The 18,706-nt window shown below is 40.4% G+C and overlaps 1 protein-coding gene across 2 annotated transcripts in view; it reads right to left on the reverse strand.

Moving 5' to 3' along the window:
* NIPA2 (NIPA magnesium transporter 2) overlaps window positions 1–14,372 on the reverse strand; it is a 32,568-nt gene extending 18,196 nt beyond the window's left edge. Inside the window, exons 1-4 of one of the 2 annotated variants that reach the window (XM_025437517.3) lie at window positions 14,081–14,371; window positions 13,319–13,457; window positions 5,688–5,919; window positions 4,025–4,081 (exon numbers count right to left, since the gene is read on the reverse strand). In XM_025437517.3, coding sequence (XP_025293302.1) covers window positions 4,025–4,081; window positions 5,688–5,826 — 196 coding nt within the window. In that variant the 5' untranslated portion in view covers window positions 5,827–5,919; window positions 13,319–13,457; window positions 14,081–14,371. Of the gene's footprint in view, window positions 1–4,024; window positions 4,082–5,687; window positions 5,920–13,318; window positions 13,458–14,080 lie in introns of both variants that reach the window. The other variant, XM_049107996.1, reaches the window with a different exon arrangement.
* Window positions 14,373–18,706: the final 4,334 nt, after the last annotated feature.

Consider the following 18,706-nt stretch of genomic DNA (forward strand, 5'->3'; position numbering starts at 1 on the left):
TTTACTTTGCTTCTCCTATACTGAGTGTTATATTTTATATTTTACCATATGATTTTGAATTTACTTCTCCTGTTGCTCTGTCAACTGCTGCTTTGAATCTTTCAAGGCCATATATATGTATTTTTTTTAATTTATGATAGGCACACAGTGAGAGAGAGAGAGGCAGAGACATAGGCACAGGGAGAAGCATGCTCCATGCACCGGGAGCCCAACGTGGGACTCGATCCCGGGTCTCCAGGATCGCGCCCTGGGCCAAAGGCAGGCGCTAAACCACTGCACCACCCAGGGATCCCCCTCAAGGCCATATTATTAAATAAAGTTGGAACTGTCAAAGCTTCCCGATGAGTTGAAGATTTTATCTCTACAAAATAAGCCTCTATCTCTAGTATTAGTTTTTGCTTTGAAGCTTATTTTCTAGTATATTCAGCAATCTCAACTTTCTTCAGGTTGCTTTTCCATCTTTTTCTTCCAGCCATTCTATATCCTTGTTTTCTATGTGCATCTTGTAAAAGATGTTTTTGTTATTTGTTTTTATGATTCCAATGCAATAATCTTATACAGGTTCTCATTCTTAGTAGCACCTGACTTTGACCCTTAATTAGCCTAGTTCAAAAGTTCACTCTACCTCTCAGATGCCTGCTCTGAAGTCCATAATTACCTCTAGGGCAAAAATGTCTTCAGTTTATCCTTCTGAGCTCCACACCCTTCCCTGATCTTGGCTAGGTAATTCATTACACGTTTGCTGTTTCATGCTTTGGAAAGGTTGTTTTTTATATTCTATCCAGCCTTTTAACTTATTTTCAATAAATCTTACCAGTTCTACCCTCAAAACACATCCAGAATTCTACCACTTAACACACTCACTACAACTACCCTGAGTCCATACCATCATCTGATTTTTGCAATAGCCTCCCCACTTGGTTTTTCTGCTTCTGCTTCTATGTGGTCTATGCCCCAACAAAACAGCCTGGGAGATCTTATTAAAATCTAAATTAAATCATGTCAACCCTTTATTCAAAAGTCTCCAATGACTGCCCACACATAAAGTCCTTTCTGTGACCTACAAAGACCCACACGGTCCAGGCCCTCATTATTCTCTGAATTTATCCCCCGCTACTTCCCCTACATTCACTCCCTTACTATTCTTGCCTCTTTAATGTTACCTTCACGATTTAATAATCCAGTACTGTATTTATAATAAAACACTATAAAATTTGGCAGCTTAAAACAAAAGCCATATTTTCTGTTGGTCAAGACTTCAGAAAGAGATCAATAGGTACTTCTCAGGATTTTTTAAGAGGTCTACAGACAAAGATAGAAGTTGGGGTGGCAGTCATCTGAAGGCTGGATTGGAGCTGAAGGACACAACCAAGGTGGCTTAGTCACATGACTGGCAAGTTGGTACTGCCTATAGCCTGGGGACCTCCTACAGGCTGCCTGAGTGTCCTAACACTACTGCAGCCGGTTTCCCTCAGAGTTAAAAATCCAAGCAATCAAGGTAAAACCACAATACCTTTCGTGACTTAGCCTTAGAAGACATACATCATCACTTCTTTTGAATTCTATGATCACACTGGGTCAGCATTAATTCAGTGTGAGAGGGGATTATACAAAGGTGTGAATACCAGGGGGCAAGAATCCTTGTAGGCTATCTTGCATTTCAAATTGCGTATCACATTCAAATTTCAAATTGCCTATCACATTCAAATTGCCTATCACATGGTCTGCCTCGTGGTCTTCACATTTACTGTTTTCTCCTGCTTAAAATGTTCCTCCCCGAAATATCCATATGGCTAGCTCCTTTACATCTTTTACTCAGATACTAAGTTCTGCCCTAGTCCCCCTTCTTAAATATAAGAGAACTGTCTTAGCCTCCCATCTAAAATGTAAGCCTGGGGATCCCTGGGTGGCTCAGCGGTTTGGTGCCTGCCTTTGGCCCAGGGCACAATCCTGGAGTCCCGGGATCGAGTCCCACCCACGTCGGGCTCCGGCAGAGCCTGCTTCTCCCTCCTCCTGCGTCTCTGCCTCTCTCTCTCTCCCTCTGTGTCTATCATAAACAAACAAATAAATAAATAAATCTTTTTAAAAATAAAAAAAATAAAAATAAAATGTAAGCCTACCTATCCTTCACATTACATCCCTTCCCTACTTTACAAATGTATAGCATATACCTCTAACACACATTTTAATTAATGCGAGTTTGTTTGCTTCTATCTAGAATGTTAAGGCTCAGAGGGATAAGGATTTTTTTGTTTGATTAGTTTTATGTCCAGCACCTAGAATAAAAACTGGCATACCAGAAATGATCAATAAATATTTGTTGAATGAAGAGTCAAATCAGTCTCATTATTTTAACGGCTCTTAAGCTTACATAGAATACTTTCAAGGCTCAGTGTCTTATTCATTTTTTTCTTTGTACCTTTTTAAAGGTAATCATTAAAATAAGCACAGACACTTATCAAATGTATATCTCCTTTCCAATTTGGAATGAAAATCATGAAGAAGGAATTAAAAACAGGATATTTTTCTAGGACTTTTTTAAGTTACCTTCTTAAACTGAGATTCTTTTTAAGACGTTTTAATTATTTATTTATTCATGAGAGACACAGAGAGAGGCAGAGACAAATCGCAGAGGGAGAAGCAGGCACCTCATAGAGAGCCTGATGAGGGACTTGATCCCCGAACTGGGATCACACCCTGAGCCAAAGGCAGAATGGTCAACTGCTGAGCCACCCAGGTGTCCCTTAAACAGAATTTTAAAAAACATATAGCTCTATCAGACATTTTAATTAGACAGGTAAAAGAAAGTTTTCTCGGGCAGCCCCAGTGGCACAGCAGTTTGGCGCGGCCTGCAGCCTGGGGTGTGATCCTGGAGACCCGGGATCGGGTCTCACATCGGGCTCCCTGCATGGAGCCTGCTTCTCCCTCTGTCTGTGTCTCTGCCCCTCTCTCTCTGTGCTTATGAATAAAATAAAATCTTTAAAAAAAAAAAAAAAGAAAGAAAGTTTTCTCACTCAAATTAAACTATTAAAGTGCTAGCTTCAAAAAATTTACTGGCTTAAATTTTACATATTTTGAGTATTATTCATTAAAAAAACAAAGGTAAGGATCCCTGGTTGGCTCAGCGGTTTGGCACCTGCCTTTGGCCCAGGGTGCGATCCTGGAGTCCTGGGATCGAGTCCCGCGTCAGGCTCCCAGCATGGAGCCTGCTTCTCCCTCTGCCTCTCTCTATCATAAATAAATCTTAAAAAAAAAAAAAAACACGATATTAAAAAAATAATAAATAAAAAAATAATTTAAAAAAGGTTTATTTAAAGTTTAAAAAAATGCTAGAGGCAGGGGCACCTGGGTGGCTCAGTGGTTGAGCATTTGCCTTCAGCTCAGGGCATGATCCCGGGGTCCTGGGACAAGTTCCGCATCAAGCTCCCTGAGGTGGCCTGCTTCTCCCTCTTCCTATGTCTCTGCCTCTCTGAATCTCCCTCATGAATAAACAAAATCTTAAAAAAAAAAAAAAAAGTGCTAGGGGCACCTTGGGTAACTCAGTGGATTAAGCAGCTGACTCTTGATGTCGGCTCAGGTCATGATCTTGGAGTCCTGGGGTTGAGCCCCATACCAGGATCCACACTCAGTGGGGAGTCTGCTTCGGGATTCTCTCCCCCACCCCCCGCCCTTCCCTCTGCTTATTCATTCTGTCTCTCTCTCCCTAGAACAGATAAATCTTTTATTAAAAAAATTAAATAATAGGGATCCTTGGGTGGCTCAGCGGTTAAAGCATCTGCCTTCAGCCCAGGGCATGATCCTGGAGTCCCAGGATCGAGTGCCATGTCAGGCTCCGTGCATGGAGCCTGTTTCTCCCTCTGCCTGTGTCTCCGCCTCTCTCTCTCTTTCTCTGTCTCTCATGAATAAATAAATAATCTTAAAAAAATAAATAATAAAATATTCTAGTAATATGAGGCTGTATTAGTATATGCAAATATCTTAATATACAACCATAGTATTTCCTTGAAATATTCTCTATACGTACTTGATAGCAATCCAGCCCACCACAACCATTCTTTAAGATATGCATGGCCACCTTGACCTGTGAATGAAAAAATATTTCACTTTTTTGGAAGATTATCAGACTTTAAAAATTTATGACAATTATTAGCAATGACAGATTTTAAAATATCTCATTTGTTGATTATTATTATTTTGAAGATTCCATTATGACCGTATAAGGGGATTTCTAAGATATTTTTACGATTATCTTGGAAAAGGAAATGAGGATTAGGACAATGTTAAAATTTTTAGGTTTTCACTATACTGTTGAGTGAAGGAATTATGTCAATCCTTATATTCATAAGGTCTATACTTCATTCTCTTGTTTGCAAACTCAGCTTCAAGCAAAGAAAATGAACCAATAAGAAGTAACCCGACTTCAAGTAAGTTAGTCTGATTGTGGATAAGAAATAGGTGTGGTTATGAGGCAGTAACCATAGAGAAAGGAGTCTTATATGACCATACATAAAAAGATTGAGCATTTCATCACAGGCTACAGCTGCCAGGAGATGCTCATCTTCCTTTTCTACTTGACTTTCCTCCCAACCAAATTAATAAAATCAGGAAGCAACTGGTACTTAAGCCATTGTCAAAAAGAAAAGGCCAATGTAAATGAACCCTTTGACAGGCATATCCATCATGGACAATGAGAGTGCTTGCCTTAAGACAAGAATAGGAAATACACTTATTCAGGTAACATATACTAATCCTTTCTCCTCTGCCCACTAACCTCTAATAGAGGCTACTATTTTAAGATTGATTAGCTCTGGCCATTAAGATGGCACAGGAAAGAGGGAGAAAGTGATTTTTTTTTTATTGCCAAAGTAGGTCTCTCTGTAAGCTGTCATGAATGAACTAAATGAAGTGAGAAGGGGGTTTAATCATACTGAATATCCCCCAAGGTCTTGTGACTTGTCAACAGTTTCTGGGGAAACAACCAATATAACCCTTCAGAAAATCAATGAACAGAATACTCTTCAACTGCACTAAGCCTTCTCTTTCCTTCCTGCTAATTTGAGATCATCAGGAAAAACATCTTAAGGTATAAGTAAAACTTATATTATCCTAGACAAAAAATCCTAGCCTTCAGTAAGATCCTGATTCTATTCATAAATCCTTATTTCCTTCTCTACAGTCATACCAAAATTTAAAGATAAGGCTGGATGCTAAATGGGGAATGGTTCCTATTTCAACTTAGATAATTGCAGGAATGAATAGTTAGCTTATTTTGACATTGTCTCACTTTTTATTTTTCTCATTACAAAACTGATGTCTGGGGTGCCTGGGTGGCTCAATCAGTTAAACATGTGGCTTTGGCTCAGGTCATGATCCCAGGGTCTTGGAATCAAGTCCTACATAGGTCTCCCTGCTCACTAGGGAGTCTGCTTCTCCTTCTGCCCCTCCCCCACCCGTGCTCCTATGCATGCAAACTCGCTCTCAAAAATAAATTAAAATCTTTAAAAAAAAAAAGCAAACTCCCCACCCCCAAATTAAACTGACATTTGATTCTCTATAAGCATTTACAAAGCTTGCAGAGTTCAAAGTTTCAAATATACTAACTAGGAATAAAGATGTGATTGTCATCAAAGAACCTAAGTACATAAGCACACACTGATGTCATTTCAGTCACATAGGGCACAGCCTACCTGCTCTCATGGAGCCCTTCTTGGCAAGTCGCAGAAGACCTTTTTTTTTCAAGATGAAACTCCCACCAATGAAAACGCTGGAGCTCATAGCCAATCCCAGACCAATGTAAAAATCATATTTTCCACGCCCCTGGATCATTTCGTTTGTTACTAAAGAAGTTCTTGTGAGTCACATTGAGCACAAAACAGAGAAGCCACTAGTGCTGGAAGCAGGACTATGTAATCTTCAAATCTAAATGCAAAATAAAACAAAATGAGATTTTTAAAAGAGCGATCATGATCATCCACATGCAATTCAAATTTTACTCCATTTCTCTTCTCATAAAGGAGTATTTTCATTACAACCACTGATAATATATTTACTATTTATAATTTACTGCTAATGTATTATATTTCTCATAGTTTTGTCAAAAGATGGGATTGTGATACAAAGCTATACTTAAAAACCAAACTCACAGAATCAAAGAACAGACTGATGGTTACCAGAGGTAGAAGGTAGCAGAGTGACAGAAATGGGTGAAGGTGGCCAAAAGATAATTAAGTTTGGAGATGTAATGTACAGTATGGTGACTATAGTTAACTATATATTGTATTATATATATTTGACTACACTGTGATGTACAGTATGGTGACTATAGTTGACTATATATTATATATTTGAAAGTGGCTAAAAGATCTTAAAAGATCACAAGAAAAAAAATTTGTAATTGTGATGTTAACTTATTGTGGTGATCATTTTACAATATACACATATATGATCACTATGTTGCATACCTTAAGCTAATACAATGTTATATGTCAAGAAGAACTCAATAAAACTGAAAAAATAAAAATAAAACTACTTTTATATGCTAATACTAAATTTAAATTTTAAATCAGTTTTATAAACTCTGGTTTCATATTTAAATAATGTTTGAGCATCAGCCTTTGGGTCAGGGCATGATCCCAGGGTCTGGGATTGAGTCTTGCATCAGGCTCCTTGCAGGGAGCCTGCTTCTCCCTCCACCTATGTCTCTGCCTCTCTCTGTGTCACTTGTGAATAAATAAATCTTAAAAAATTCTACAGGATGAAAATATATAAATCTAGTTTATAAATACATTCACCAATTTCACGTGCCCTTTTTGAATAATCTATACAGGGAAACTCAAAAGAGTTTTCTTACACATACACTTTCTTCTTAGAAATCTATGTAAACATAATTTATTTATTTATTTATAAACAGTAATTTATTTATTTAGCCTATTTAGGGGCATGCAGAGAGAAGCTGGTTTTCACATTATTTTGTTAGCAGAGGATGAAGATTCTGGCAGACAGATGTTTGCCAAGGTACAAGTGTGATACTGGTAGACTTTTCAGGGAGCATGAGGGCTATGGAACTAGAAAGGCTCAAGCCACAAGAGGAGAATGGAAGCAGAGGCTTCCCAAAGATTACACATTATTTTCAAATGGCCAATTCATGACCTCTGCTGATAAATGAACTACAGCAAAGTGTAGAAAATAGAGGAAAAAATATTACTTAGCAATAAGGTTTATGATTGGTTATAACCAACTTTCTGGTATTTTCTTTTTTTTTTCTTTTTAAGAATCAGCTTTATCTTTTTTAAAGATTTCATTTATTTATTCATGAGAGACACAGAGAGAGGGGCAGAGACACAGGCAGAGGGAGAAGCAGGCTCCAGGCAGGGAGCCCATTGTGGGACTCAATCCCGGGGCTCCAGGATCACCCCCTGGGTCAAAGGCAGGCCCTCAACCCCTGAGCCACCCAGGCGTCCCTGGTATTTTCAGTCCCACAATTTGACTTCCAAGTTCCAGAACTAATCTGCAATTCAGTCAGAATCCTCACACATTAACCCTTGCTAACTAGCCAAGTTTTTCCATCCTTCAAGTTATGAGATTCTGGCCTTTAGCAAAAGCAACTTAACTTCCTATCCACATAGTCCTTCAATTAGTTTACCCATTTACTCAAACAGTATTTAACAAACATATGCTGTGCTAAGTAAACTCTATGGATTAAATAGTGATAGCTAAATTTTAGTCTTCAGTGGGGAGACAGACAAAAGGCAGTTAAATAATGGGTGATAATGTTCTGTAATAACGGTGAAAAGTATTCACACTGAGATGACACTCCAAACAAAGGGGCCAGTGTTTAGATTTGCCTGTTGAGTCACATGATGGTTCCTGGAACACTTCCTAAGGTACAGTCCTTCCCACCCCAATGGCTTGGAACATGGCCTCTAGTGGCTTACTTTGGCCAATAGGAGGTAGGTGTAAATGACAAGAATGCCAGTTCTGAGTGCCCCTTTGCACCCTTCCATCATCACCACGTGCAGAGCAAAAAACAGTCATCCCTGCTGATCTAAAGACCTTTGAGCAAAATCAAAAATGCTTATTGCAGGATCCCTGGGTGGCGCAGCGGTTTAGCGCCTGCCTTTGGCCCGGGGCGTGATCCTGGAGACCCGGGATCGAATCCCATGTTGGGCTCCCGGTGCATGGAACCTGCTTCTCCCTCTGCCTATGTCTCTGCTTCTCTCTCTCTCTGTGTGACTATCATAAATAAATAAAAAATTTAAAAAAAAATTCAAAAGATCCTTCTTTCTAAAAAAAAAAAAAAAAAAAAAAAATGCTTATTGCTACATGCCACTGGGATGGCTAACTTGTATACCGTAACAGGCTTAATGTAAAATTCCCATCAGACTTCTGAAAAACCAAAACTTGTCTGCAGAAATGGGGATCAGTGGTAAAGATAGGTGGAAGGCACATCCAGGGTTTCACTGTATTATTCTCTCTACTGTATATACAATGTATGTTTGGACATTTCCATTATTAAGGTTTTTAAAATACATGCTGCAGTGATGTCAAGACAGAACCCACTAACAAGAGGAACCTGGGTGGGGCAGTCTGTTGGGTGGTCTCAACTCAGGTCTTAATCTCAGGATCATGAGTTCAGGCCTCACACTGGGCATGGAAAGAGAGAAAGAAAAAGAGGAGGGGTGAAGATAAAGAGAGAGAAGAGAGAAACGGGGGGGGGGGGGGGGGGAGGGAAGAAAGTAGAGAGGGAGGGAAAGTGGGAAGAAAGCAGGGAGGATGGAACGAAGGAACAAACAAACCACTAACAAGTCCTAAAGACAAAGTCACCCCACAATCTAGAAAAAGATAATACTGAAACATGGAAGGAAGGTAAGACACTCCAGTCAAGGATGTGCTGTGAGTTTTTTAAGTATCAGTCACATACGATATGGGTGTCCACCTGACACCTTTCCAGAACTGAGCTCTTTTACTAGGGATTTGGAAAAGTATCCCCAGTCTTTTTAATGCACTCCTAAGGCAAGAAAATGCATTGAGGAATGTCCTAGGTGGGGAATTTGAAGATTCAGTCCTGCCTCTGAGTGCATGACCTGGGTGAGGCACAACCTTAACAGACAGATACACTAACGAAGGAAGCTAAACAATCTATTAAGTTATTATGGTTTTTAAATTTAAAATAAAATAAACTATAGTCTCTTTATGTGCCAAACATTGGCAACCTCAAGCTTCAACTTTGACTTTGGAATAATTCTAGGGCTGCCTGGGTGGCTCAGTGGTTGAGCATCTGCCTTCCACTCAGGGCGCTCAGGGCTCAGGGCGTGATCCTGGAGTTCCTGGATGGACATCGGGCTCATGTAGAGAGCCTGCCTGCTTCCCTCTCTCTCTCTCATGAATAAACAGATCTTTTTTTTTTTTTTTAAAGGAATAATTCTAAACCACAAAAATCAGTATATAGAGATGTAAACATGCAGAGAATTTGGAACAAAATGGTTAGCAGTAAGAATTAGGTCTATGAATTATAAAAAGATTATGCCAACAACAACAAATATGCTTACAGTTTTTCCCACCACATTGTAAATGATCAGTTATTTTAAATGTCTATGACCCAGTCTCTCTCACTAAACTGCCAGTTCCTGGGCTCCTACACAAGTCACCTTTTTAATCCTGTGCACCTAGCTATCTGGCAGTCTCAAACTATGTCTTTATATATTTCTGGGTTATTACAGATGAATGGAATAATTATAACGGGCCTTAAAAGTAAAGCTGCCATCATTTAGATCAGCATCCTAAAATGTAACAACTATTTTACAGCCTATAAGCTTGAAAACTGTAGAAACTAGTTAAAAGTATGCTGGGAAGTAACAGTACTATACACAAGTAAAAATGCAAAGGTAAAGTAAGAAAGTCTGGGGAAAATAGGAGCAAAGAAACCCAGCTACCAAACACTTCAGCCCACTCTGCATTCCAATGAGCCTGGGTCACCTAAAAGTCTTGAAAGAACCCCTTAATGTAAAATCAACTCCTTTAAAAGCACTATCATCACCAAGCAATGTTCTTAATCATGCAAATTCTACTGAGGAAGTGACAACTTAAAAGTTCCCAGTCCATGAAACATCCCTATAGAAAATCTGCAGAGAACCTAACGTGTAGTCTCCATATTCTGGAATCAATAAAATGTAGCTTTGTTATCTCCAAATGTGATATCCAGAAACAAGTCAGGTTTATCTACAGTTCCAATCCCAGAATAGTGATTGCCTCACAAATCCAAATTTAGACTTTACTTACGTAAGCTTGACTTTCAAATACGAAATGCGTAATTATTTAGTAATATTTACTTAATTTATTAACACTTAAAGACAATGTCTTTGGTTCTCTGTGCTGGTTTTCCCATAAAAGACACTCCTTTATAGTGGCAAATCTGATTTACAAGGTTTTACAGAATTAAGGTTGTTTGTTCTCTCATGGAACTATACCAGTGTGGTGGTGGGCAGGATGGGGGAGGGAGGGCGATACAGAATTTGCAAATCCTCAAGTTTATAAAGCAGTCTTCATCACTAAACTAAGTAAATGAATTTTCTCATTTGTTTGAAAATACGACATCAGTGTGAATGTCCTAAAAGTTAGGAATGAGTTTGTTTCACTATTCTCAGTTCTGCTCCCACTCTGTAACTATAAAGGTCAATCACAGCTGAGAGAGCTTGAAACAGATTTTTTTTTTTTTTAAGGATTAACTTAGAAGTAGGGCCAGGTTTAAGGATAGCTAAACAAGAAAACTTGCTAAATTTCACTTCAACTGTGTTCCTAAGCCAGAGATGACAAGCTTCAGGTGGTAACCTGCCCATTTACCTCTCAGAGGGACACAAGTGGAAGGTCCCACCCCACACTCCTCCCCTCCAGGCTGTTATTAGTTCTTATATGTGGCCATCTGATCAATAAACATATACAGGGCAGCTCTAATATGCCAAACTTTGGAGTTATAAAGATCATCGTAAGTCTCTATCCTCAAGGATTCCACAGCTGAGTGAACTGAAAATTCTGAAGATGACCCCATTTTAATTTTAAACATACTTTTAAAGGCTCCTAGAATTATCAGCTTCTTTCTAAATTTTAATTTTCACAACTTACTTTACTAATATTTATGAATACTTAACGTTAACTTTCATGAAATACAACTTATGTTGAAAATGAAGTAAACACAACCTAAAACTCTGAAATTGGCCTACCTTCTCCTAAAACAGAACGCATAACTTAAGATAGGAAAAGACAGACTAGTATTCTAATATTTATAAAATAAACTGAAATTAAGATTTGCTTTGCAAAATGACTAATAGGCAACAGTTACCAAAGTTAGATAATTTTTTAAAATATACCAACAGAAGTACATTTACAGCTTTAAACTTGTAGCATTTTTGACATTTCATTTTCACAAAAACTTCAAAGATATGTGGTGAGGGCCCCATGATGAGAAAACAGGCACAAAGATGTTAAGCAATTCTTAAGCAGCTGGTGGGTAGCAAAACAGGACTAGAATTCGGGTCTCCCTATTCTCAGCCTTTTGTCTTTCCAATTGGAGTCTCCATTTAGTCCCAGAGGTGGAACACAAGCAAGTGGCAGCTCCAATCAGTCTCTCCGTATAGATCATCGTCTTCTTTCCAATCTGCTCCTCATATTCTGACCGTGGCTTCTCCATCCTCATTACTCACACTGGATACAAGGGCCAAGTGTGCCAGGTGGAGTCTACCTTTTGTGAAATACAATCTTCCACTTCCATGTCTCTCCCAATCCTAATCCAGCTTCAACACATGATGTTGTCACACTGCTCTATAAAACACATCTGTGCCATCTCATTCTCCTGCCACCCACTGTTTACAGAAAGTTCAAATTTTGTAATCTGCTAAAACCTTTCACTATTTGTTCCAAACCTAACTTTTAAATTTTATCTTCCAATACAGTATTTCACGTACCCTGTGTTCCACCTGAGGTCAACACAGTGCTGCCATTCTTACTCTATTTCCTCCTCCATATCTTTGTTTCCATTATCCTTTCGTTTTTAACAAGCCCATTTAAAAAATATCTCGACAATGAAGCCCTGCTTGAATTCTATAAGCCAGAGCAATCAATCTTTTCTGAATTCCCTGGCCTTTACCCACACTTCTCTTTGGACACTTTTCAGGCCTGTATTACCGTTACTTATGTATACGACTTATACCCCGTTCACTGTGGACAGGTGCTTATCTCATTTACTCAACCAACTAACGGCTGAATACATACTATGCTCTAGGAATGGGGATATGGCAGTGAGTAAAAAAGACCAAATCACTGCCTTCATGGAGTTTCCCTTGTGTTGGAGGCAGAGCAAGACAATAAAAATAAATAAGAACATTGTATTGGAAGGTGGTAAATGCTATCTATGGTTAAGGGCACTGGGGAATTGGGTAAGGGACTTCAATTTTAACCAGGTTGGTTAAGAGGCCTAGTGGAGAAGAGAACATTGAGCAAAGGCTTGAAGGAGGAAAAGAACAAAGCAGACAAAAAATGCAAAGGCAAAGATATGAACAAGTAGGCAGTATTCTAGAAAAAGAAAGGCCACTGTGGCTGACACTGAGTGAACAACGGTAGGTAGGATACCACTGCAAGGTATTTTTATATAAAAGAAATATCCTGAAACAAGTGTAATTCTTTTATTTCTAATAGTAATAGCTACCACTTATTGGACACCTGTGAAGCACTGTTCCGGGTAGCTGATATATATTAATTCTAATACACACAATGAGGTATCATTAGCTCCACCTTACAAAGAAACCAAACCTCCAAGGGGTTAAATCGCATGCGAGGGCAACAGAAAAAGTTACACAGCCTGAAGTGGAACCTAAGTGTCCACTGGACTCCATTTCTATAGGGGCTGCCCACAATGAATGAAAACTTTGGAGTTCTTTATTTATTTATTCATGAGAGACACAGAGAAGCAGAGACACTGGCAGAGGGGGAAGCAGGCTCCCTAAGAGGGAGCCTGATGTGGGACTCAATCCCAGGACCTTAGGGTCACAACCTGAGCCAAAGGCAGAGGCTCAATCACTGAGCCCCCCCAGGCAAAGGCAAAACCTTTGGAGTTCTTAATATTTACTTCTGTTTGGTTTCCACAGCTTTAATTTTTTATTTAATTTTTAAATAATTTTTAAGTTAATTTTTATTTAATTAAAATTTTTTTTCCAATCTCTTATTTAGCTAATTATTATTTTTAAAAGCAGTACTTATAAATACTACAGAACCTGCATCTCCAACCCTAATTTAGCAACATTAGTTATAAATTAAAATTTTCACTTACATGTAAATTTAATATGGTCTCATGAAAAAAAAAAAAAAGGCTGGAAGCGGTTAGAGATGACTTATTCACTCTCATTTCCTTGTAAATAACACTCTTTATTCTCATTTAAAGTTTTAAACCCTGGCAGAGTAGCTCCGGCCTGGAAAGAAGAAAGTACAGAGGTAGGCAAAAGCACTGCAGAGTCACTAATACTTTCAAACATGTGGCTCCGCTCCTAGTGTCCATACTCCTTTTACTTACCAACATGAAACCTACTCATCCAACCACAACACACTGCTTCAAAAGACAGTTTACTGCAATGAAACGTATCTCTCTATTCTCTCATGTCTCCTAAATGAACTGAAAAACCTAGTGAAGAAATTAAAGAGACAAATACAAAACCAAACGTACGTAGAGTCATGTACACTTGTAGTAGGAAGAGGGAAACAGGACTAAATGACTCTACAAAGTCAAGAAATTAAAACAGCCGTGTTCAAAATGTCACAGCCGACTTCTGAGGCTTGCTCGGTGGTTGGCGAGCATCTCGGCGCGTCTGAGACCATCTTCTACAAACTCACCACGGAGGAAAACTACGTGGAGGAGCCCGCGAACGCGCCCCCCCCAACCCCCCGGGCCGAGCCGGGCTTCCACGGGACTGCACGGGGATCCCTCCATGCAGGACCCAGAAAAGCCCTTCCAACGCCGAGCACACTTGTCCCCAGAGCGGAGAGGAGCCGCCCTGACGCCGGCCCAGCGGCCCAGCGCCAGCCCCGTCGCGCTCACCCCGGGCGGTGGCCGGCCATGCGGCTGCCTCTCCACTCCCTGGCCCTCGTCAGCTCCGCTTACACGCCCACACAGGCCGCACGGGCCGCCGCCTCTCGAGCTCGCGCGGCCAGGGCCTTCGTCGCCGTACAGAAAGAAGCGAGAGCATTCGGGGCTGCAGCCGCGCGCGCCGCCTCCTCCATGGGGGAGCGCCCAGGGGAACCTGCCCCGGACGACCTACGACGACCGCCGCAGCCGGAACCCAGGGCCGCCGCCGAGAGCCCGGGCGCGGCCGACTGACGCCAGAGGCGCCGCGCACGCGCAGAGCGGCGCAGCGGAGGCCCCTCCGCCGCGAGCCTTCGTGTGGTTTCCGGTTCCTTGAGGCGGCGCTGGTTCCGGAGAGCCGGGGGAGCCGGGGGAGCCGGGGGAGCCGGGGGGCGCGCGGGGCGCGGAGGGCGGGCTTGGCAAGGAAGCTCGCCAACCGGTTGATCAAAATAAAAGTTCCGCGTGCCGCTTTCCTGAACTGCGAATTCCCACGTGTGGTTAGCCTGTGAAGCTGCATTTTCAGCAATCTCCCCAGCGGTCCCCTAGGAAAAGGGAGCTCCGAGGGGGCCAGCGGGGGCCAGGGTTGGGCCGGGGACCTGGGGCCTGGTGGTGGACGCGGAGGACTGGCTCCCAGCAGGGCCCTTTCGTAACTCAGACCCGAAAGAGGAGCTCGAGGGGCGACTTGGTTTGGTAAAAGCGCTTCTGGAGACGCTAGGAGCGGAAATGCGTTTTCAGGAGATACATAGGAAACCTACTGTGCGGCTCTCCTGCGTTGGCTTCTCCAATGGAGAGCGTCCTTAAGACCCGCCATCATCATGGTTTTCTCTAAAGATTTGTGTATTTTAGGGACAGCCCCCTCGGGGCAGAGGGTGCGAAGGAGAGAGAGAATCTCAGACTCCCACTCAGCGGGCAGCCCATCCTGGGGCTTGGTTTCAGGATCCTGAGATCATGACCTGAGCTGAAATGAACAGAAAGATAGCTGAACTGACTGAGCCTCCCAGGCACCCTGGTTTTCTCTAAAATGAACAAAGGCTCAGTTGGCTGAGCCTCCAACTCCATTCAGGCTCAGGTCATGATCTCAGCGTCCTGGGATGGCACCCCACCACCTTGGACTCTGTGCTCAGAGGGAGTCTGCTCGACAATTCTCTCCCTCTCTCACTGCCCCTCCTGCAACTGGTTTGCTCTATCTCAAAATAAACATATCTTTAAAAAAATAATAAGATGGGCAAAGGCAGTACTCATTTTTAAGACGTGTGTGTGGTAGAGAGGAACAAGCCAGATCAGGTGTGAGGCCTGTTAATATCTTGGTTGGAGGTGCTAAGGTCCTTTGGGTATGTTCTGGTTTCTGAATAGACACTGGTATTCGAAATGTAAATAATGTTGGGTGGGAATGTTTTTTAAGTGAATGCTTGTTGAACCAGAAAATGCCAAATATAATTTGCTCTTTTCAGACTCATCTGATTAGCCAACGACCTCCAGTTTTGTTATAGGTGACTATGCAGCTACTAATTAACTTATTTTTTGCAGCTACTAATTTAAAAGCTTTTTAATCTTCTGTGAGCTGGTAACCAGGCAACCATACATTTAGAACTGGCTCAGAAGACTTTTTTTTGCTTAATTATTTGGTCTCAGCCAAAGTCTACCTAGGTAACATAGTCAAGTAAGGAATTACATATTGAAAGATGTTGGCATGTTAGTCTCTGATGATATAGTAGATTGATGAAAAATGGCTCTAATTCTCTACCCATCCATGTGCCCATGCATTTTGCAGAGTGACTTTGTGGTTCCACTTCATCCATTGATTCTGCTGAGGCCTTGGGACTGTTTTTGGCCAAGAAGATGTAGTGGTTCCCAGACTAAATTATGCTAAGAAACCTAGACTAGTTTGCTGGAGAAAGAGACCACGTGGAACAGAGCAACTTGCAGAGCTACCCAGATGAACCATACTATGTCCAGACACCAGAGACTGAGCCAACAGACTAATATGATTGGTTGAGGTTCACGAATATGCACTGTTGGTCCAGACATATGAAAAACACTAAATGATTGTTGTAAGCCACCAGTTTTTATATAGATGGTATGTAGCAATAACTAACAAATGCCATCATACCTATAGGAGTTAGATGATCACAATGAAAATAGTGGTTAGTTTGTATGAAAAGAATGCTTAGAAATTATGCTAACCTAAGGAATTTGCTTACAGGTCTTTTCTGCCGGTATTCTAATCATCCCAACAAAGCCCTGTCTCATGTAATCATCTTTCTCTCTTTGTTGTAGCTCAGACTCCTCTCACATTTATCTGGACCTCCCACCTGACACTTAAGAGTCATGTTACACAGTGCATTGTTTTTTAAAGTGTATATAATAGACCTGCTAACATTATGTAGGCTCCTTAAATGCCCAGACCACTTCTCCAGCATATGATGTTACACAACTTACATGTGAGTGTTCAAGCAGATATTTTTAAATTTTTAAAAATTCGTTTCCTTCTCGTATACTGCTGGTGGGATCATAAAATAGTGTAACTTCCTTGGAAAACGATTTGGCATGTCCTTAAAAAGTTAAACATATGTCAACCATATGACCAGCTATTCTACTGGTAGATATTTACTCAAGAAAAAGGAAAGTATATATCCATTAAAAGACTTGTAAATTAACATTCCATAGCAACTTCATTTGTAATGGCCAAAGAAATGGAAACAACTCAAATGCCCAACAAGAAAGCAACTGTGGATAAAAGCAACTGTGGTATATCCATATAATAGAACACCATTGAACAATAAAAGGGCATAAACTATTGATATATGCTATAACATGGCTAATTCTCAAAATAATTTCAGTAAGTGAAAGAAACCAGACAAAAAGTATATAACAAACAATTATGTTTATATAAAATTCTAAGAAATGGAAGGTGTATATAGCAACAGAAAGTAGATGGCTGACTGGGAGTGGAGAGGACAGTAAGGGCAGAGGGATTACGGTGCGGCAAAAGGAAACTTTGGGGTGATGGATATGTTCACTGTTTTGCTCATGGTGATACTTTCATCCTATAACATCATGCAACATACATCAAAACCTACTAAGGGTACATTTTACATAAGTGCAGTAATAGAATATGTCAATTATACCTCAAAACTGTGAAAATCTTTGTTATAGAAGTATAAGCAAGACTTCTTTAATACAGTATTTTTTTTAAAAAATCATGTATTAGTAAATCAAATAGTTTCTCATGTACAAAGTGTTGTTCACTTGCTCTTCTGTGCTTTGGTTTTGTTACTATAGAGGCCAGCCAAGAGCATGAGAAAGCATAACAGATGATTATTTTTTCTTTAGCTCAACTCCCTATCACTGAATTTGCCTTTCTCCTTCTGAAGTGAATAGTGGCAACCTCTAGCATTTTATGTATTTTTTTAAGGTTTTTGCTCAAATTCCAGTTAGTTAACATACAGTGGATTATTAATTTCAGGTGTACAATACAGTGATTCAACACTTCCATATATCACTGTGTGCTCATCACAACAAGGGCCCTCTTTAATCCTATCCTTAACCTGTTCCTCCGCCCACTCCCCTCTGGTATTTCTAGCATTTTAAAAGATTAGTATTATATAAGTGTTTTCCAATTAATACTGTTAAATTTACTCAGGATCGCAGATGACTTATAAATGTAGTAGGGCATTTTCCAGAACATTGGTTGGAAGGAGAGAGGAGACCTCTCTGAAAAAGACAATACTAACTTGCAGTAAATTTAAGTAGAACACTAGAATATTCATTAAAAGCCAGGAGTTGGCTTTTAATAATTGTCTCGTTTGATGGAATGGTGAGTGGAGATGGTAGACAGAATAATGTTCCTCCCCCAAAGATGTCCATAGTCCTAATCCTTAGAATGTGTGACTACGTTACCTTATAGGCAAAAGGGACTTTGCAGGTGTTATTAAATTAAGGGTCTTGAGATGGGAAGATAATCCTTAATGTCTAAACGGGTCCCAAATTAATCACAAGGATCTTTGTAAGAAGAAGGCAAAAGTGTCAGAGTCAGAGAATGAGATATGACAATGGAAGAAGGGTCAGAGAGATGCAACATTGCTGGCTTTGAAGATGGAGAAAGGAGAATGAACCAAAGAATATGCAAGGTCTCTACTGAAAAAGGCAGAGAACAGATTCTCACCTAGAGCCTCCCACACCTTGATTTTAGCCCAGTTAAATCTGTGTTGGATTTCTGACCTCTGGAACTGTAGGATGATACATTTGTGCTGTTTTAAGCCAAAAAGTTGATGGTAATTTGTTAGGGCAGCAATAGAAAACCAATACAGCAAATAAGCACACCAAATCAGAGTAAGGAGGACAATTGAGATCCCACACATCATTAAAAATAAAAGGATTCCATTGAATTCTCCATCCTCCATCCCTTTGTCTGAGTTACTTTATATGGATTTGTTGTGTTACTTGATTGGCATCCTTCTTATCCTCCTTGCCATGGTACAATTCCAGTCTCAACTTTCAACTGGAATTAGTCTGTCTCTTTTGAATTACTAATACAGATAGAAGTATCTTTTTATTTGTTTCTTGACTATGCCTCAGCTCTCCAACACAAAAAACTTTTAT

This window comes from Canis lupus, chromosome 3 (genome assembly GCF_003254725.2).
Source record: "Canis lupus dingo isolate Sandy chromosome 3, ASM325472v2, whole genome shotgun sequence".
NCBI lineage: Eukaryota > Metazoa > Chordata > Mammalia > Carnivora > Canidae > Canis > Canis lupus.